The sequence below is a fragment of the Drosophila subpulchrella genome, unplaced genomic scaffold (genome assembly GCF_014743375.2).
Source record: "Drosophila subpulchrella strain 33 F10 #4 breed RU33 unplaced genomic scaffold, RU_Dsub_v1.1 Primary Assembly Seq71, whole genome shotgun sequence".
In the NCBI taxonomy this organism is placed as follows: domain Eukaryota; kingdom Metazoa; phylum Arthropoda; class Insecta; order Diptera; family Drosophilidae; genus Drosophila; species Drosophila subpulchrella.
The window spans coordinates 351,789-373,967 of record NW_023665707.1 but is presented as its reverse complement, the minus strand read 5'-3'; the positions used below and the strand labels follow the sequence as shown (position 1 = coordinate 373,967).

The window sequence follows — 22,179 nt, the reverse complement described above, 5'->3', positions numbered from 1 at the left end:
ATGTTCCGAGCGGTTACTGTAAAAGAATAGCGACTCTGGTTCGCAAAGGGTTTAATGGTTTAGTCAACCAACTATTTTCTTAATTAATAATTCCTAAAACCGAACCCGTTACATGATTATATTTTTATTCTTTCATTCGGTTCTACCTACGCCTATATTTTCTGTTCCTAAAATAATTTTATTTTATTTCATATTTAATTTAATTTAATTTCAAACGTTTCTCTCAGTGTGTCATTCTGTGCATGTTTAGTGACTCCGGCCGATCTAGCACTTATCCGGGGTGGGTTAAATGTTAAAGAAATTCTAACATTGTGCGAATTTATATGCCCTTACATTAATTATGAAAAAGCGAACCTAGAAGTTAATCGTTGAAGCGCGGCTGTTCACTATTTACTAGTTTATCGACGATGGGCAAACCTCAGCTGCGGATTCACTTTCTGGCTCCCCCTAACCCCGTTGAAAAATTTTCCATGTGCACGTGATCGAGCCCTAAAATTCACGTTTTGGCCAATTTAAACACTGGCCGACTTATCTGGAATCCTGAGGGACTACATGTTCGCTCTGTATGAACTATCGAATTACTGCTGCTCTTGTTTGTTGCCTATTTAATTGCTGCTGCTCAGTTAACAACCGAGGGAGAGCCGCTGAAGCGGTTACAAAAGGAGAGGCTTTTCTGTCCGCTAAGATTAGATGAACGCTGTGGGATCTCTAGCCCTTAGATCGCGATGGGAAACTGCTGGTGCTTGGTTGAATACTGAGAGTGATTCCGTGGACGCGGTGGGCGACCGCGTGACTGCAAGCACGGCTGCCGGAGGGTGCTCCTGTGGACACGGTGGGCGACCGCGTGACTCCAAGCACGGCTGCCAGGGGGTGCTCCCGTAGACACTGTGGGGATCCGTCGATCTTCCGGCGTTCGTTGGGCGCGTCCCTCGATGCCCGTGCTACCCAGCACTTGCTGCAGCTGCTGGTGGACAACGCGGCTCGCGAATCCAATAGAATTAAAGAAAATCTGCGAGACGAACGCCGTCAGAAAACCGCTTAAGCTCGGTTATCATTTTTCAGCTTACCTAGGCAATCGCCAATATAAATAAATATTCAACTCGATTTTCAGAACACTTGTAGGTATCTTTTTTTGGTATTAGATCGGATGGTTTGCGATTAATACCTGGGCAAACGCTCGGCTCTCCGTCGTAGCTGCTGCTATGATAGCTGTGCACACCTCGCTTCGTCCCTTTTTTCGTTGCTGGTGACGCTTCCCGGCTCGGACTATCCTCGACAACTTGCTGGGTGGGCTATATCGCCTTGGTTCGCAAAATATCCTTTCTCTTGCCCGCTGATAGTCGCGTTCCCTCTCTTAGATCGGTCTGGCCACGGACTTTCTTTCTATATTTGCCTTGCTTATATTCGTATTAATATTTTCTTAGGGACTGACTTATATTTATCTCTTATTATATCTAGCAGATCCCCGGGAGCAGTTATAGTGTCGTTTTGGGCTTGGAGCGGAACCCCTCCGGTCGCATCATGCTCCATTTCGCGATTCCAGCCTGACATTTCGGACACCTTGTAAAACGTACTCCCTGTCTGCCGCATCTGTAGCAGAATATGTGTGTCCCGGCATGGAGCAATTACAGCAGATCAACAAACTTTGCGCTCCGCCCTGTCTGCCCCGGGAAATGGCCTCTAAGAACTCGGAATCCTCGTCTTGCTGCTACGTACGCCTTGTGAACCTGGGTTTCTCTCTCTGTGGTCTCTGGTGCTCTTGCATTCCGGATGAGCGCGACCAGCGGTTGGCCAAGACCCTCTCAGCTTCGTTACATTCCTACCTCAGTGGCTTCAGGTTGGTTAACCACATCGGATATATTATCCTCGATTTCCTCTTTCTAATGTTCACCTTAATTGTTCTTATTAGGTCGTGGTCGGATATATTGATGTCAAACTGGGTGTTCGTACCCAAGGGTGTTCAACAGTACCAGGCGCTCAGTAGCACCCACTGCAGATAAGAATAGCTGATCAGCATATTATATGTCCCACAACTCACCATCTCACCGACTCAACGGTACACTGACCCGCCAATGCAGTCAGCACATTTTGCAGTGTCAGCCGAGCCAACTACGCAAACTGCTACCATAATCAAAATTCCGTGACCTACTTTAGAATATAGCTTATTTCACTAATCATTACACTACTCAAATCATAACTTCGCGGTTCTACTTCCTACCTCTGGGAATAGGGCTCGTAATACACTATCTCAACTAGCAGTTAACCACGTTAGCTCAGCCTCATCGCAGTTCAAGCATCGCCTGTTGTTACCATTGCCGCGATGCGATCGTCCTGCAAGTGTCTACTTTGGTTAGGCACAAACACTGGGCTCGGAGGCTCCGCATCGCCTACAGATACTCATCAACGCCCTCTCCTGATCGTTGCTTCCGCTTGCGTAGTTCTCGTTCACGCTCGAAGTTAGAACGCAGCGTTTGGAACCGTTGTTGCAGCGCGTTCTTTAAATTTGGGCAATCCCGTTGTGCGTACGTGCATCCAAAACCACTCCCTGGCCTGACCATTTACCAGGCAGGCAAGATCGAAGGACCTCTTTCCAAGTATCTTGGTAAGCCATCTATAAATGCTCTATCCGGCATATAAATTCACCAATTGGCATTCCCCTAGGTCCGCCATCGAATGATATACCCCATTTTCTGGAATGGTTCATCTCGGGTTTATAGTCCCTTCCAGCAGCTGGAACTCCTGGCCTAAACAAGGGCGGTGGTTGGCTATACTGATACCAACCCGCCCATACCCTCTGTTGCTCTTCCCAGAGTCTGCCGTCAGCTCGATGCTGCGTTGGATTATGCATTTTCGCACCGATTGATGGTCTAGGGAGAGGTTCCTGGGGGTCTGCCTATGCCTCACGGTAGGGCGGACGATTTGAAATAGGGCTAAACTAATGGCTGACTCTATTTCTTTACCCAAATGCACAGGACTCTTCCCTTCCTCATCGCTTGTTTTTGGTCGCCGCGGGAAACGCCGTCGCTAGTATTTTCTTCCACGCACCCACTGCTCCTGTCATATCCTGCTGTTGCCGGATCTCAAAGGCTGCGCCACCATCCATCATAAACCCCTGAGGAGGAGTAATATCCTCTAGGTCTTGATTCACTTTCTGACTGGCACATTTAGCTGGCATCATTATTTCGGCTCCGCAGTTAAAAAAAACTCTAAACTGTTTATAATTATACCCGTTACTCGTAGAGTAAAAGGGTTTACTGTATTCGTCGGAAAGTATGTAACAGGTAGGTATATATTTTTTCTTGCTAGAAAGAAAACTGAAATGTATTAGTCTCGTCAATGCCTACGAATGACCTAAAAAAAGATTTGACACGTCCACTCTAACGCCCACAATTTGCATGCTAGAAAAAAGTTTTAATTGAAATGTATTAGTTCCGTCAACACCTATCGATTGACCCAAAAAAAGTTTGCCACGTCCACTTTAACGCCCATAACGCTTAAATCTCTCTGCCGCCCACATAACTATATATTGAGATCGCGGGTAGGTGGCGAATTACAATCTCGATTTGCTGGTTGCATATCTCATTCTTCTTTCGTATTCCTAACCCTTTTTTGTTTCTTTCCTTTCTCAGCAGCTTTCACCTTATTTGGCCGGACAGCATGTGTATTTCATGCAGCTACCTATTACACAAGAACCACGACCACTGGACGTTGTAAGCTACTGATCCTGCTCTCCTATTTGCTTTTACTGATTTTCGCTGTCTTTACAGGTGTTCATTTACTTTTTTTTTCCGACGCACTTGATGGGCATCACCGATCCAGGGCATCTCAGCGACCATCCTTCGTGGCTGCTTTTCTCGCCTCTTAGTGGGACATACACGACTTGCTCTGCGTAGCAATTTGTAAGGACCACCATTCGTTGTCGAGGACCAGCCGGAGATTTTTTTCCAATCTTTTTCCTGTCTTTTTATAATGTTTTATTTTATTTACTTTATTTTCAAGGATCCAACCATCGGACTCCGGCTAGCTATCGGATTTCTCAAGTGTGAGTATGACCACGATAGTTGGATTTGTCGGCATGCTGTAAATTTGTTTTCTTTTCAGACTCGATGACAACTTTAAAAAAAGAAACAAGAACTGAGACCAGCTGCAGATGGCCGCGGAATACACTCTCCCATCCTTGAGCTGCGGGAACTTTTTGTGCAACTCCCTTGGCACTGGACACTCGGTCTGTTACTCGTCACCTCACCCCATTGTTATACTCTACTCACTAATTTTCTTTCTTTTAACTTTAATTCACAAGTCCTTTATAATTAATATTTATTTCCTTGCATACCATCCTAACCAGAATACCACAGGGACGAATAAAAACTTTGCCACGCCCACTATAACGCCCATAACGCCTAAATCTGTCTACCGCCGATGGGTGACGCATTTCAATCTCGCTTTGCTGCTTGCATATCTCCATTTCCCTTTGGCCCCTTTAGCTGAGTAACGGGTATCTGATAGACGAGGTACTCGACTATAGCGTTCTTCCTTGTTTTATATTTGGGTTACTAGGTCTATGTGTTTGAAGTTTGTTTGAAGTGCGGAGCAGTCGTTAAGAATATGTGAGATCGATATGGCGTCTGTGGTGCAGAATCGGCATTGGTTGTTTATTGACTGGAAGAATCGGTACTCGTGTGTCAGCTTTGTGTGTCGTAGTCGAAGCCTGATGATCTTGGTTATTTCTTTTCTTGGCAAGCTGCAAAGTTGCAAAGTTATAAAAGATTAGTAGATAAGTAGCATTAACGTTGATAGCTTAAGTAACGATGCAAGGTCCGCTTTACCCACCTTCCGCGTAGCTACACTAGCCGCTTGGATCAACAAGGTTACGTTGCCGCCCTCAGATGCAGCTAAATCTGCAGCTTGCCTTCTTTGGGATCTATTTCCTTTGGCCTGGAAGATTAGAGATGGATGGCCGACCGACTTTAAGGACTTTGAAAAAGCCAACAAGCATGATCTTCCTGAAATAACTTCAAATTCGATTTGCATTTGATTCATAGTTGGTGTAAGCGGAAGTAAACTGTTCTGGCTCTCGCGACCAAAGTCTTTTCCCCTTTGTCTAGGTCAGAATTAGCAATTTTGGCTTTGAAAAAAGTTAGAGTAGCATCTTCTTTGGCCTTCTTGATTTCATTTTCCTTCCATTTGGAAAAGTACTCAAAGTTGCAAATGGTTATGTACTAAAAAATTAAATTAAAAAAAAGAAATTGGCAATATGTGGCGATTCTGACAACATACATTTGAACAAGAATTAAATACTCTAAAAGGCCTAACAGGCCTCAGAAGTGGACTCAGCTGGACTCACTTTGTTGCTCTATTTAAACTTAAGATTTCTAATTAAAAAAAGCTTAAAAGACAACTCACTTTAACCATTAATTACAAAGACAACACGACAGATTTTAACCGTTTAAACACACCAACACTTAATATAGACCTTCTTTTTTTGAATTCATATTACAACCACTTCTTGGAAGCCTTTTTTATTGTTATTTTGTATTCTTTAAAAATGCACGATGAAAGTCGAATTTCACAGACACGTGGCTTGTGTAACGTGCAACCTTATGTAGCACAGTATTGAACACAGATCTGTCCTTGCGGGGCACGCTATAGTATCGGGCTCTAGCTCGTCGGCTTTGGGGATGAAGGTCTTGCTAATCCAGATCTGGTACTTGCCTATTATTATTAATCAAGAAATTGAGCGTGCTTGCGACGACATACGAAATTAAATCGTTGACAATGGAGAGAAACCGGAAGAATGTTAATTAATTCCACTAAAGAGATAGATCCAACCAAGAGAAGGAAAATTCGGTAAACGAGACGCCGATGTTGTTACGCCTGTGGCCCGCCCTACCTAAGATCACCGGATCCAATTTTTGATTCGCGTGATCCCTTTAGATACCCTTACGACCGCATCATCACCTGCAGAGTTTCAGCGAAATAATTACTCCATGGTTTTGTTTAAATCCATTGTAATAATCTAAATTAAATTTCATGCCTAGGTTGCCAGTGCGGGTTACTCCCCTTTCGACATTGGCAAAAGACATAGGTGGAATACAATTGCAAATGTCAATAGCCGAAGGGAATAAGAGGCTATATATACTATCGATGTCTAATCACCAAAAAATCCAATAGTTTGTTCTCCATAAACATATATAATCACTAGGTACGCATAGTATGAGGTAATCTTAAATTTTAATAAGGGCTCTTAATATTTATAAAATATAGAGAAATTTCATTGTTGATTTCATAGATAAGTTTTACTTAATGTTTTAAAAGGCTCTTACTCTACAAAGGAAATATCTTCCATTATTTGGTTCTAAATATTGTTCTTATTTTCTCTCAGTGTATTCACAGCTTAATTTTATTTCCTTATTAGTATTATTATTTATATTTTTTTACCGTTCTTCTACTAATGATTCGCGTTCGGCTTTAGGACAACAAATGTTTTACTAATGTTCATATAAATCTCCAACTTAATCCGCTTTCTCTTTTACTTTTGTTTGACCAGTTTATTAATCATTAAATTCGAATGCCGAGTATAAATTAACCAAAGAATATACATTTTTGTAGTAACTCACTTTGTGTACTCTCCACGACGAAAGATCAATGTTCCGAGCGGTTACTGTAAAAGAATAGCGACTCTGGTTCGCAAAGGGTTTAATGGTTTAGTCAACCAACTATTTTCTTAATTAATAATTCCTAAAACCGAACCCGTTACATGATTATATTTTTATTCTTTCATTCGGTTCTACCTACGCCTATATTTTCTGTTCCTAAAATAATTTTATTTTATTTCATATTTAATTTAATTTAATTTCAAACGTTTCTCTCAGTGTGTCATTCTGTGCATGTTTAGTGACTCCGGCCGATCTAGCACTTATCCGGGGTGGGTTAAATGTTAAAGAAATTCTAACATTGTGCGAATTTATATGCCCTTACATTAATTATGAAAAAGCGAACCTAGAAGTTAATCGTTGAAGCGCGGCTGTTCACTATTTACTAGTTTATCGACGATGGGCAAACCTCAGCTGCGGATTCACTTTCTGGCTCCCCCTAACCCCGTTGAAAAATTTTCCATGTGCACGTGATCGAGCCCTAAAATTCGCGTTTTGGCCAATTTAAACACTGGCCGACTTATCTGGAATCCTGAGGGACTACATATTCGCTCTGTATGAACTATCGAGCAACTGTTTCTCTTTTTTGTTGCCTATTTAATTGCTGCTACTCAGTTAACAACCGAGGGAGAGCCGCTGAAGGAGAGGCTTTTCTGTCCGCTAAGATTAGATGAACGCTGTGGGAACTCTAGCCCTTAGATCGCGATGGGAAACTGCTGGTGCTTGGTTGAATACTGAGAGTGATTCCGTGGACGCGGTGGGCGACCGCGTGACTGCAAGCACGGCTGCCGGAGGGTGCTCCTGTGGACACGGTGGGCGACCGCGTGACTCCAAGCACGGCTGCCAGGGGGTGCTCCCGTAGACACTGTGGGGATCCGTCGATCTTCCGGCGTTCGTTGGGCGCGTCCCTCGATGCCCGTGCTACCCAGCACTTGCTGCAGCTGCTGGTGGACAACGCGGCTCGCGAATCCAATAGAATTAAAGAAAATCTGCGAGACGAACGCCGTCAGAAAACCGCTTAAGCTCGGTTATAATTTTTCAGCTTACCTAGGCAATCGCCAATATAAATAAATATTCAACTCGATTTTCAGAACACTTGTTGGTATCTTTTTTTGGTATTAGATCGGATGGTTTGCGATTAATACCTGGGCAAACGCTCGGTTCTCCGTCGTAGCTGCTGCTATGATAGCTGTGCACACCTCTCTTCGTCCCTTTTTTCGTTGCTGGTGACGCTTCCCGGCTCGGACTATCCTCGACAACTTGCTGGGTGGGCTATATCGCCTTGGTTCGCAAAATATCCTTTCTCTTGCCCGCTGATAGTCGCGTTCCCTCTCTTAGATCGGTCTGGCCACGGACTTTCTTTCTATATTTGCCTTGCTTATATTCTTATTAATATTTTCTTAAGGACTGACTTATATTTACCTCTTATTATATCTAGCAGATCACCGGGAGCAGTTATAGTGTCGTTTTGGGCTTGGAGCGGAACCCCTCCGGTCGCATCATGCTCCATTTTGCGATTCCAGCCTGACATTTCGGACACCTTGTAAAACGTACTCCCTGTCTGCCGCATCTGTAGCAGAATATGAGTGTCCCGGCATGGAGCAATTACAGCAGATCAACAAACTTTGCGCTCCGCCCTATCTGCCCCGGGAAATGGCCTCTATAAACTCGGAATCCTCGTTTTGCTGCTACGTACGCCTTGTGAACCTGGGTTTCTCTCTCTGTGGTCTCTGGTGCTCTTGCATTCCGGATGAGCGCGACCAGCGGTTGGCCAAGACCCTCTCAGCTTCGTTATATTCCTACCTCAGTTGCTTCAGGTTGGTTAACCACATCGGATATATTATCCTCGATTTCCTCTTTTTAATGTTCACCTTAATTGTTCTTATTAGGTCGTGGTCGGATATATTGATGTCAAACTGGGAGTTCGTACCCAAGGGTGCTCAACAGTACCAGGCGCTCAGTAGCACCCACTGCAAATAAAAATAGCTGATCAGCATATTATATGTCCCACTAACTCACCGTCTCACCGACTCAACGGTACAATCCCGTTGTGCGTACGTGCATCCAAAACCACTCCCTGGCCTGACCATTTACCAGGCAGGCAAGATCGAAGGACCTCTTCCCAAGTATCTTGGTAAGCCATCTATAAATGCTCTATCCGGCATATAAATTCACCAATTGGCATTCCCCTATGTCTGCCATCGAATGATATACCCCATTTTCTGGAATGGTTCATCTCGGGTTTATAGTCCCTTCCAGCAGCTGGAACTCCTGGCCTAAACAAAGGCGGTGGTTGGCTATACTGATATCAACCCGCCCATACCCTCTGTTGTTCTTCCCAGAGTCTGCCGTCAGCTCGATGCTGCGTTGGATTATGCATTTTCGCATCGATTGATGGTCTAGGAGGAGGTTCCTGGGGGTCTGCCTATGCCTCACGGTAGGGCGGACGATTTGAAATAGGGCTAAACTAATGGCTGACTCTATTTCTTTACCCAAATGCACAGGACTCTTCCCTTCCTCATCGCTTGTTTTTGGTCGCCGCGGGAAACGCCGTCGCTAGTATTTTCTTCCACGCACCCACTGCTCCTGCCATATCCTGCTGTTGGCGGATCTCAAAGGCTGTGCTACCATCCATCATAAACCCCTGAGGAGGAGTAATATCCTCTAGGTCTTGATTCACTTTCTGACTGGCACATGTAGCTGGCGTCATTATTTCGGCTCCGCAGTTAAAAAAAACTCTAAACTGTTTCTAATTATACCCGTTACTCGTAGAGTAAAAGGGTTTACTGTATTCGTCGGAAAGTATGTAACAGGTAGGTATATATTTTTTCTTGCTAGAAAGAAAACTGAAATGTATTAGTCTCGTCAATGCCTACGAATGACCTAAAAAAAGATTTGACACGTCCACTCTACGCCATTTGCATGCTAGAAAAAAGTTTTAATTGAAATGTATTAGTTCCGTCAACACCTATCGATTGACCCAAAAAAAGTTTGCCACGTCCACCATAACGCTAAAATCTCTCTGCCGCCCACATAACTATATATTGAGATCGCGGGTAGGTGGCGAATTACAATCTCGATTTGCTGGTTGCATATCTCATTTTTCTTTCGTATTCCTAACCCTTTTTGTTTCTTTCCTTTCTCAGCAGCTTTCACCTTATTTGGCCGGACAGCATGTGTATTTCATCCAGCAACCTATTACACAAGAACCACGACCGCTGGACGTTGTAAGCTACTGATCCTGCTCTCCTATTTGCTTTTACTGATTTTCGCTGTCTTTACAGGTGTTCATTTACTTTTTTTTTCCGACGCACTTGATGGGCATCACCGAACCAGGGCATCTCAGCGACCATCCTTCGTGGCTGCTTTTCTCGCCTCTTAGTGGGACATATACGACTTGCTCTGCGTGGCAATTTGTAAGGACCACCATTCGTTGTCGAGGACCAGCCGAAGATTTTTTTACAATCTTTTTCCTGTCTTTTTATAATGTTTTATTTTATTTACTTTATTTTCAAGGATCCAACCATCGGACTCCGGCTAGCTATCGGATTTCTCAAGTGTGAGTATGACCACGATAGTTGGATACGTCGGCATGCTGTAAATTTGTTTTCTTTTCAGACTCGATGACAACTTTAAAAAAAAGAAACAAGAACTGGGGACCAGCTGTAGATGGCCGCGGAATACACTCTCCCATCCTTGAGCTGCGGGAACTTTTTGTGCAACTCCCTTGGCACTGGACACTCGGTCTGTTACTCGTCACCTCACCCCATTATTATACTCTACTCACTAATTTTCTTTCTTTTAACTTTAATTCACAAGTCCTTTATAATTAATATTTATTTCCTTGCATACCATCCTAACCAGAATACCACAGGGACGAATAAAAACTTTGCCACGCCCACTATAACGCCCATAACGCCTAAATCTGTCTACCGCCGATGGGTGACGCATTTCAATCTCGCTTTGCTGCTTGCATATCTCCATTTCCCTTTGGCCCCTTTAGCTGAGTAACGGGTATCTGATAGACGAGGTACTCGACTATAGCGTTCTTCCTTCTTTTATATTTGGGTTACTAGGTCTATGTGTTTGAAGTTTGTTTGAAGTGCGGAGCAGTCGTTAAGAATATGTGAGATCGATATGGCGTCTGTGGTGCAGAATCGGCATTGGTTGTTTATTGACTGGAAGAATCGGTACTCGTGTGTCAGCTTTGTGTGTCGTAGTCGAAGCCTGATGATCTTGGTTATTTCTTTTCTTGGCAAGCTGCAAAGTTGCAAAGTTATAAAAGATTAGTAGATAAGTAGCATTAACGTTGATAGCTTAAGTAACGATGCAAGGTCCGCTTTACCCACCTTCCGCGTAGCTACACTAGCCGCTTGGATCAACAAGGTTACGTTGCCGCCCTCAGATGCAGCTAAATCTGCAGCTTGCCTTCTTCGGGATCTATTTCCTCTGGCCTGGAAGATTAGAGATGGATGGCCGACCGACTTTAAGGACTTTGAAAAAGCCAACAAGCATGATCTTCCTGAAATAACTTCAAATTCGATTTGCATTTGATTCATAGTTGGTGTAAGCGGAAGTATACTGTTCTGGTTCTCGCGATCAAAGTCTTTTCCCCTTTGTCTAGGTCAGAATTAGCAATTTTGGCTTTGAAAAAAGTTAGAGTAGCATCTTCTTTGGCCTTCTTGATTTCATTTTCTTTCCATTTGAAAAATAACTTAAAGTTGCAAATCTTGAGGTTATGTACTAAAAAATTAATTTAAAAAAAAAAATTGGCAATATGTGGCGATTCTGACAATATACATTTGAACAAGAATTAAATACTCTAAAAGGCCTAACAGGCCTCAGAAGTGGACTCCGCTGGACTCACTTTGTTGCTCTATTTAAACTTAAGATTTCTAATTAAAAAAAGCTTAAAAGACAACTCACTTTAACCATTAATTACAAGGACAAGACGACAGATTTCAACCGTTTAAGCACACCAACACTTAATATAGACCTTCTTTCTTTGAATTCATATTACAACAACTTCTTGGAAGCCTTTTTTATTGTTATTTTGTATACTTTAAAAATGCACGACGAAAGTCGAATTTCACAGACACGTGGCTTGTGTAACGTGCAACCTTATGTAGCACAGTATTGAACACAGATCTGTCCTTGCGGGGCACGCTATAGTATCGGGCTCTAGCTCGTTGGCTTTGGGGGTGGAGGTCTTGCTAATCCAGATCTGGTACTTGCCTATTATTATTAATCAAGAAATTGAGCGTGCTTGCGACGACATACGAAATTAAATTGTTGACAATGGGGAGAAACTGGGAGAATGTAAATTAATTCCACTAAAGAGATAGATCCAACCAAGAGAAGGAAAATTCGGTAAACGAGACGCCGATGTTGTTACGCCTGTGGCCCGCCCTACCTAAGATCACCGGATCCAATTTTTGATTCGCGTGATCCCTTTAGATATCCTTACGACCGCATCATCACCTGCAGAGTTTCCATTTTAATAATCTAAATTAAATTTCATGCCTAGGTTGCCAGTGCGGGTTACTCCCCTTTCGACATTGGGAAAAGACATAGGTGGAATACAATTGCAAATGTCAATAGCCGAAGGGAATAAGAGGCTATGTATACTATCGATGTCTAATGACCAAAAAATCCAATAGTTTGTTCTCCATAAACATATATAATCACTAGGTACGCATAGTATGAGGTAATCTTAAATTTTAATAAGGGCTCTTAATATATATAAAATATAGAGAAATGTCATTGTTGATTTCACAGATAAGTTTTACTTAATGTTTTAAAAGGCTCTTACTCTACAAAGGAAATATCTTCCATTATTTGGTTCTAAATGTTGTTCTTATTTTCTCTCAGTGTATTCACAGCTTAATTTTATTTCCTTATTAGTATTATTATTTATATTTTTTTACCGTTCTTCTACTAATGAATCGCGTTCGGCTTTAGGACAACAAATGTTTTACTAATGTTCATATAAATCTCCAACTTAATCCGCTTTCTCTTTTACTTTTGTTTGACCAGTTTATTAATCATTAAATTCGAATGCCGAGTATAAATTAACCAAAGAATATACATTTTTGTAGTAACTCACTTTGTGTACTCTCCACGACGAAAGATCAATGTTCCGAGCGGTGACTGTAAAAGAATAGCGACTCTGGTTCGCAAAGGGTTAAATAAATACAGAGCATTCATATGTTTTAGTTAACCAACTATTTTATTAATTAATAATTCCTAAAACCGAACCCGTTACATGATTATATTTTTATTCTTTCATTCGGTTCTACCTACGCCTATATTTTCTGTTCCTAAAATAATTGTATCTTATTTAATATTTAATTTAATTTAATTTCAATCGTTTCTCTCAGTGTGTCATTCTGTGCATGTTTAGTGACTCCGGCCGATCTAGCACTTATCCGGGGTGGGTTAAATGTTAAAGAAATTCTAACATTGTGCGAATTTATATGCCCTTACATTAATTATGAAAAAGCGAATCAAGAAGTTAATCGTTGAAGCGCGGCTGTTCACTATTTACTAGTTTATCGACGATGGGCAAACCTCAGCTGCGGATTCACTTTCTGGCTCCCCCTAACCCCGTTGAAAAATTTTTCATGTGCACGTGATCGAGCCCTAAAATTCGCGTTTTGGCCAATTTAAACACTGGCCGACTTATCTGGAATCCTGAGGGACTACATATTCGCTCTGTATGAACTATCGAGCAACTGTTTCTCTTGTTTGTTGCCTATTTAATTGCTGCTACTCAGTTAACAACCGAGGGAGAGCCGCTGAAGGAGAGGCTTTTCTGTCCGCTAAGATTAGATGAACGCTGTGGGAACTCTAGCCCTTAGATCGCGATGGGAAACTGCTGGTGCTTGGTTGAATACTGAGAGTGATTCCGTGGACGCGGTGGGCGACCGCGTGACTGCAAGCACGGCTGCCGGAGGGTGCTCCTGTGGACACGGTGGGCGACCGCGTGACTCCAAGCACGGCTGCCAGGGGGTGCTCCCGTAGACACTGTGGGGATCCGTCGATCTTCCGGCGTTCGTTGGGCGCGTCCCTCGATGCCCGTGCTACCCAGCACTTGCTGCAGCTGCTGGTGGACAACGCGGCTCGCGAATCCAATAGAATTAAAGAAAATCTGCGAGACGAACGCCGTCAGAAAACCGCTTAAGCTCGGTTATAATTTTTCAGCTTACCTAGGCAATCGCCAATATAAATAAATATTCAACTCGATTTTCAGAACACTTGTTGGTATCTTTTTTTGGTATTAGATCGGATGGTTTGCGATTAATACCTGGGCAAACGCTCGGTTCTCCGTCGTAGCTGCTGCTATGATAGCTGTGCACACCTCTCTTCGTCCCTTTTTTCGTTGCTGGTGACGCTTCCCGGCTCGGACTATCCTCGACAACTTGCTGGGTGGGCTATATCGCCTTGGTTCGCAAAATATCCTTTCTCTTGCCCGCTGATAGTCGCGTTCCCTCTCTTAGATCGGTCTGGCCACGGACTTTCTTTCTATATTTGCCTTGCTTATATTCTTATTAATATTTTCTTAAGGACTGACTTATATTTACCTCTTATTATATCTAGCAGATCACCGGGAGCAGTTATAGTGTCGTTTTGGGCTTGGAGCGGAACCCCTCCGGTCGCATCATGCTCCATTTTGCGATTCCAGCCTGACATTTCGGACACCTTGTAAAACGTACTCCCTGTCTGCCGCATCTGTAGCAGAATATGAGTGTCCCGGCATGGAGCAATTACAGCAGATCAACAAACTTTGCGCTCCGCCCTATCTGCCCCGGGAAATGGCCTCTATAAACTCGGAATCCTCGTCTTGCTGCTACGTACGCCTTGTGAACCTGGGTTTCTCTCTCTGTGGTCTCTGGTGCTCTTGCATTCCGGATGAGCGCGACCAGCGGTTGGCCAAGACCCTCTCAGCTTCGTTATATTCCTACCTCAGTTGCTTCAGGTTGGTTAACCACATCGGATATATTATCCTCGATTTCCTCTTTTTAATGTTCACCTTAATTGTTCTTATTAGGTCGTGGTCGGATATATTGATGTCAAACTGGGAGTTCGTACCCAAGGGTGCTCAACAGTACCAGGCGCTCAGTAGCACCCACTGCAAATAAAAATAGCTGATCAGCATATTATATGTCCCACTAACTCACCGTCTCACCGACTCAACGGTACAATCCCGTTGTGCGTACGTGCATCCAAAACCACTCCCTGGCCTGACCATTTACCAGGCAGGCAAGATCGAAGGACCTCTTCCCAAGTATCTTGGTAAGCCATCTATAAATGCTCTATCCGGCATATAAATTCACCAATTGGCATTCCCCTATGTCTGCCATCGAATGATATACCCCATTTTCTGGAATGGTTCATCTCGGGTTTATAGTCCCTTCCAGCAGCTGGAACTCCTGGCCTAAACAAAGGCGGTGGTTGGCTATACTGATATCAACCCGCCCATACCCTCTGTTGCTCTTCCCAGAGTCTGCCGTCAGCTCGATGCTGCGTTGGATTATGCATTTTCGCATCGATTGATGGTCTAGGAGGAGGTTCCTGGGGGTCTGCCTATGCCTCACGGTAGGGCGGACGATTTGAAATAGGGCTAAACTAATGGCTGACTCTATTTCTTTACCCAAATGCACAGGACTCTTCCCTTCCTCATCGCTTGTTTTTGGTCGCCGCGGGAAACGCCGTCGCTAGTATTTTCTTCCACGCACCCACTGCTCCTGCCATATCCTGCTGTTGGCGGATCTCAAAGGCTGTGCTACCATCCATCATAAACCCCTGAGGAGGAGTAATATCCTCTAGGTCTTGATTCACTTTCTGACTGGCACATGTAGCTGGCGTCATTATTTCGGCTCCGCAGTTAAAAAAAACTCTAAACTGTTTCTAATTATACCCGTTACTCGTAGAGTAAAAGGGTTTACTGTATTCGTCGGAAAGTATGTAACAGGTAGGTATATATTTTTTCTTGCTAGAAAGAAAACTGAAATGTATTAGTCTCGTCAATGCCTACGAATGACCTAAAAAAAGATTTGACACGTCCACTCTACGCCCACAATTTGCATGCTAGAAAAAAGTTTTAATTGAAATGTATTAGTTCCGTCAACACCTATCGATTGACCCAAAAAAAGTTTGCCACGTCCACCATAACGCTAAAATCTCTCTGCCGCCCACATAACTATATATTGAGATCGCGGGTAGGTGGCGAATTACAATCTCGATTTGCTGGTTGCATATCTCATTTTTCTTTCGTATTCCTAACCCTTTTTGTTTCTTTCCTTTCTCAGCAGCTTTCACCTTATTTGGCCGGACAGCATGTGTATTTCATCCAGCAACCTATTACACAAGAACCACGACCGCTGGACGTTGTAAGCTACTGATCCTGCTCTCCTATTTGCTTTTACTGATTTTCGCTGTCTTTACAGGTGTTCATTTACTTTTTTTTTCCGACGCACTTGATGGGCATCACCGAACCAGGGCATCTCAGCGACCATCCTTCGTGGCTGCTTTTCTCGCCTCTTAGTGGGACATATACGACTTGCTCTGCGTGGCAATTTGTAAGGACCACCATTCGTTGTCGAGGACCAGCCGAAGATTTTTTTACAATCTTTTTCCTGTCTTTTTATAATGTTTTATTTTATTTACTTTATTTTCAAGGATCCAACCATCGGACTCCGGCTAGCTATCGGGTTTCTCAAGTGTGAGTATGACCACGATAGTTGGATACGTCGGCATGCTGTAAATTTGTTTTCTTTTCAGACTCGATGACAACTTTAAAAAAAAGAAACAAGAACTGGGGACCAGCTGTAGATGGCCGCGGAATACACTCTCCCATCCTTGAGCTGCGGGAACTTTTTGTGCAACTCCCTTGGCACTGGACACTCGGTCTGTTACTCGTCACCTCACCCCATTATTATACTCTACTCACTAATTTTCTTTCTTTTAACTTTAATTCACAAGTCCTTTATAATTAATATTTATTTCCTTGCATACCATCCTAACCAGAATACCACAGGGACGAATAAAAACTTTGCCACGCCCACTATAACGCCCATAACGCCTAAATCTGTCTACCGCCGATGGGTGACGCATTTCAATCTCGCTTTGCTGCTTGCATATCTCCATTTCCCTTTGGCCCCTTTAGCTGAGTAACGGGTATCTGATAGACGAGGTACTCGACTATAGCGTTCTTCCTTGTTTTATATTTGGGTTACTAGGTCTATGTGTTTGAAGTTTGTTTGAAGTGCGGAGCAGTCGTTAAGAATATGTGAGATCGATATGGCGTCTGTGGTGCAGAATCGGCATTGGTTGTTTATTGACTGGAAGAATCGGTACTCGTGTGTCAGCTTTGTGTGTCGTAGTCGAAGCCTGATGATCTTGGTTATTTCTTTTCTTGGCAAGCTGCAAAGTTGCAAAGTTATAAAAGATTAGTAGATAAGTAGCATTAACGTTGATAGCTTAAGTAACGATGCAAGGTCCGCTTTACCCACCTTCCGCGTAGCTACACTAGCCGCTTGGATCAACAAGGTTACGTTGCCGCCCTCAGATGCAGCTAAATCTGCAGCTTGCCTTCTTCGGGATCTATTTCCTCTGGCCTGGAAGATTAGAGATGGATGGCCGACCGACTTTAAGGACTTTGAAAAAGCCAACAAGCATGATCTTCCTGAAATAACTTCAAATTCGATTTGCATTTGATTCATAGTTGGTGTAAGCGGAAGTATACTGTTCTGGTTCTCGCGATCAAAGTCTTTTCCCCTTTGTCTAGGTCAGAATTAGCAATTTTGGCTTTGAAAAAAGTTAGAGTAGCATCTTCTTTGGCCTTCTTGATTTCATTTTCCTTCCATTTGGAAAAGTACTCAAAGTTGCAAATGGTTATGTACTAAAAAATTAAATTAAAAAAAAGAAATTGGCAATATGTGGCGATTCTGACAACATACATTTGAACAAGAATTAAATACTCTAAAAGGCCTAACAGGCCTCAGAAGTGGACTCAGCTGGACTCACTTTGTTGCTCTATTTAAACTTAAGATTTCTAATTAAAAAAAGCTTAAAAGACAACTCACTTTAACCATTAATTACAAAGACAACACGACAGATTTTAACCGTTTAAACACACCAACACTTAATATAGACCTTCTTTTTTTGAATTCATATTACAACCACTTCTTGGAAGCCTTTTTTATTGTTATTTTGTATTCTTTAAAAATGCACGACGAAAGTCGAATTTCACAGACACGTGGCTTGTGTAACGTGCAACCTTATGTAGCACAGTATTGAACACAGATCTGTCCTTGCGGGGCACGCTATAGTATCGGGCTCTAGCTCGTCGGCTTTGGGGATGAAGGTCTTGCTAATCCAGATCTGGTACTTGCCTATTATTATTAATCAAGAAATTGAGCGTGCTTGCGACGACATACGAAATTAAATCGTTGACAATGGAGAGAAACCGGGAGAATGTAAATTAATTCCACTAAAGAGATAGATCCAACCAAGAGAAGGAAAATTCGGTAAACGAGACGCCGATGTTGTTACGCCTGTGGCCCGCCCTACCTAAGATCACCGGATCCAATTTTTGATTCGCGTGATCCCTTTAGATACCCTTACGACCGCATCATCACCTGCAGAGTTTCAGCGAAATAATTACTCCATGGTTTTGTTTAAATCCATTGTAATAATCTAAATTAAATTTCATGCCTAGGTTGCCAGTGCGGGTTACTCCCCTTTCGACATTGGGAAAAGACATAGGTGGAATACAATTGCAAATGTCAATAGCCGAAGGGTATAATAGGCTATATATACTATCGATGTCTAATGACCAAAAAATCCATTAGTTTGTTCTCCATAAACATATATAATCACTAGGTACGCATAGTATGAGGTAATCTTAAATTTTAATAAGGGCTCTTAATATATATAAAATATAGAGAAATGTCATTGTTGATTTCATAGATAAGTTTTACTTAATGTTTTAAAAGGCTCTTACTCTACAAAGGAAATATCTTCCATTATTTGGTTCTAAATGTTGTTCTTATTTTCTCTCAGTGTATTCACAGCTTAATTTTATTTCCTTATTAGTATTATTATTTATATTTTTTTACCGTTCTTCTACTAATGAATCGCGTTCGGCTTTATATTATATTTGTTGAACGTTGATGCACTAAGAGCAGTACAAACAAGTGGCCCAAACGACACCAAGCACGTGCTTGTTACGCGCGGGCCCATTTTTATTTCGGGCAAATACGATTCGCGAGGAAGGTACATAGAACAAACAAGGACAGGACAAAACATAGATCAACAAGACTAAAGCAAATGAGCTAAGATTTTAGTTTTTAATACAGGGATAGAGGTTGAGGAACAAATTAAATGATATAGGTTGTTATAATTATTACAAAGAACGCGAAAAGGCTCATGCTGACTAAAATTAGATGAACATCGTGGCAAGTTTATAGGATAGTAGTTTCGCATTAGTCTAACAGGAACATTGAAAGTAAGGCGGCTTACCAAATCTACAGAATCAATATCGCCTCTGATAAGATTATTCATAAAAATAGTACCAAGCATAGTTCTACGGCTTACTAGACTAGGCAAATTAATTAAAAGCAATCTACTCGAGTAAGAAGGCAACCTGACGTTTTGATCCCAGTTCAAACCACGTAAGGCAAAAAGAAGAAATTGTTTCTGTACGGACTCTATACGGTCAATGTGCACTTGATACTGAGGACTCCAAACGGAAGAACAGTATTCCAAATTAGGACGGACAAGGGAGGTAAATAATAATTTGGTAGTGTATGGATCATCAAATTCCTTAGACCAACGCTTTATAAACCCAAGAACACTCATAGCTTTATTTACAGTAGAGGTTATGTGGGAGTCAAATTTAAGTTTAGGATCTAGGAGAACACCTTAATCGTTTACTGAGTATATTGGGTCCAGGGACATGTTCTGAAGAGAGTAGCTTATGAACGTTGGCGTACCCCTATAAAAAGTCATAACGTTGCATTTAAGATAGTTTAAATTCAAAAGGTTGTACTGACACCATTCCTGGAATCTATTAATGTCTGACTGCAAGCAGAAACCAGACTCAATATTATTATATGAAAAACAAAGCTTAACATCATCAGCATACATTATACACGAGAATAAATCCCACTGAGTTAAAATATAGGGAAGATCATTTATAAACAGAGTAAACAGCAAAGGGCCAAAATGACTGCCCTGAGGCACTCCAGATGTCACATTGATCATCTTGGAAACAGCGTTTTTGAATAAAACCCTCTGAGATCTACCATTCAAATAACTTGAAATCCAAGTTAACAGATTATTCGGAAACCCGAGCTGATCTAATTTGAATAAAAGAAGAGAGTGGTTTACAGAGTCAAAGGCTTTACTAAAATCTGTATATATAACGTCTGTCTGCAATTTTTCGTTAAACCCATCTATTACAAAAGATGTCAATTCGAGCAGATTAGTGGTGGTCGATCTTCGCTTAACAAAACCATGTTGACACGGCGATAATAAAGAGGAGCACAAATGTTGCAACTGAGAGGTAATAATGCGTTCAAATATTTTAGGAATTGCAGACAATTTGGAGATTCCTCTATAGTTCTGAACATTAACCTTCGCACCCTTTTTGTGGAGAGGAATAATAAAAGAATCTTTCCAGATAGTAGGAAAAACAGATGATGAGATAGACAAATTAAAAAGTTTAAGAATGGGTTTACAAATAGTTCGGGCACAAAACTTAAGAACACACCCAGGGAGTCCATCTGGCCCCGGAGAATAGGTTGGCGTTATAGTTTCTAAATCACTTAAGAGAGAACTTTCGGTGATTACAGGAGAAAAAATACAATTTGCCCTGTTTAAGTGATTAGGGTAGCTAGAATTAGACCAAGAAACAGAACTATAAGTAGATTGGAAGAATTCAGCAAATAAATCTGCAATTTCGGGATCCGTAGATGCCTCAATAGAGTTTAATCGTACAGATGATGGCAAGGCTGAAGACTTTCGCTTAGCATTGACAAAGTTATAAAACTGCCTTGGATCCTTTGAAAATTCAAATTTACATCGGTTCAAATACATGGAATAGCAATGACTGTTAAGTACATTAAAATTAGTACGAGCCACCACATATCTTGAAAAATCGGATGGCCTACCCGACTTTTTGTACTTTTTATAGAAGTTTGTTTTTAGGTTTCTAAGTCTTTGCAACTGATTGGTAAACCAAGGAGGCCTGTCTAACTTAGGAGCAAAACTATCAGGAACACATTCACAGAAAAAAGAGTTTAGAACACTATAAAATAGTTCCGTAGCACTTTCAATATCCAAGCAATTATATAAATTTGTCCAGTTATATTGTGAAATCAAGGTATTGAGTTTACTAAAGTCACATTTACGAAAGCATCTACTTTTAGTTGGTGAAAGAGAAGGAGAGAGGGTGTCAACGCAGGGAAGACAAATTGTAAGTTCTAATGTGGGATGATACCGGTCTTCTGGCATAACTAGTGGGTCAATTCTAGATACCGTGACTTCAGACGGATTTAAAGCAAATACAAGATCTAATTGTCTGTTTAGAGAATTACGTATAAAGCTAACTTGCTGTAATGATAATTCTAACAGACCGTCAACGAATTCATGGTCAGATAAGGGGGTAGAGACAAGTGAGTCAGTGGAAAGGGACCAAGAAATGTCAGAGAGATTGAAATCACCCAAAACAATCAAAAGATCCCTTTCGGAAATATGAGATAAAACAGTTTTTATTGCAGACAAATGTTGCTTATAAATTGTTAAGTCGGATCCAGGTGGAATATAAGAACAAGTTACATAAATAGAAAAAGATTTCAAAGAAACTTTAACACCAACGAATTCTATTTCATTGGAATTAAGAAAGTATATCCTTTCCGGTGTTAAAGTAGAGGTAACGGCAACCAGCACCCCACCCCCTTACGAGGAGAGCGACCAGTTCTATACGTACTAAAATTTTTGGACAGAACTTCAGAGTCTGATATCTCCGGTTTCAGCCAAGTCTCAGTAAAGGCCAGAATGTCTTCCGAAAAGGAAGAGGAGTCAGCTTAAAGCTTAGGTAGCTTCATATTAAGTCCCCTAACATTTTGATAGGCCAAAAATAAACTGCTCAGTTTTTTGGCGCAGGTACTGTCGTGGAAGGCCTATTATTAGTTCTCCGTCTGTTTGGAACAAATTCTTTAATGACCAATTCATCATTAAGCCAAAAATTTTTAGAATTTAGTACATTAAATACTTCCGGAGGAGCAGATATTTTAAAGGAAGATATCCTACGAACGTGTGGTAATTTAAACTCCTCCACTATGATGTTTTGAGATGGGAATTCCTGTTGTATAAATTCCAAAACATCTGCAGATGTGGTTTCAGGTGTTAAACGAGACACAAATAATTGCTTCCTATATGGAACAACCGAGAGGCTCTTTCTTCCACCACCAGCAATCTGAACATCGTTCGTCTGATTATCGAGACTAGGGACTCCTAT

The 22,179-nt window shown here is 41.8% G+C and overlaps 3 protein-coding genes across 3 annotated transcripts; 1 reads left to right on the top strand and 2 right to left on the bottom strand.

The window, feature by feature from the left end:
• Positions 1 to 708: 708 nt before the first annotated feature.
• On the bottom strand, positions 709 to 2,384 carry LOC119562603. Its single transcript, XM_037875834.1, has 3 exons — positions 2,346 to 2,384; positions 1,068 to 1,126; positions 709 to 1,009 (listed from the first exon to the last, which is right to left on the bottom strand). The coding sequence occupies exons 1-3, from the start codon at positions 2,382 to 2,384 to the stop codon at positions 709 to 711; spliced, it is 399 nt and encodes a 132-aa protein (XP_037731762.1).
• Positions 2,385 to 6,074: 3,690 nt separating this feature from the next.
• Positions 6,075 to 14,263, top strand: LOC119562601. The gene is made up of 4 exons (XM_037875833.1): positions 6,075 to 6,202; positions 8,095 to 8,470; positions 8,543 to 8,787; positions 14,253 to 14,263. The coding sequence occupies exons 2-3, from the start codon at positions 8,250 to 8,252 to the stop codon at positions 8,631 to 8,633; spliced, it is 312 nt and encodes a 103-aa protein (XP_037731761.1). The 5' UTR covers positions 6,075 to 6,202; positions 8,095 to 8,249; the 3' UTR covers positions 8,634 to 8,787; positions 14,253 to 14,263.
• Positions 10,744 to 11,205, bottom strand: LOC119562600. Its single transcript, XM_037875832.1, has 2 exons — positions 11,003 to 11,205; positions 10,744 to 10,913 (listed from the first exon to the last, which is right to left on the bottom strand). Exons 1-2 carry the CDS (start codon positions 11,201 to 11,203, stop codon positions 10,770 to 10,772), a joined length of 345 nt encoding a protein of 114 aa, XP_037731760.1. The 5' UTR covers positions 11,204 to 11,205; the 3' UTR covers positions 10,744 to 10,769.
• Positions 14,264 to 22,179: the final 7,916 nt, after the last annotated feature.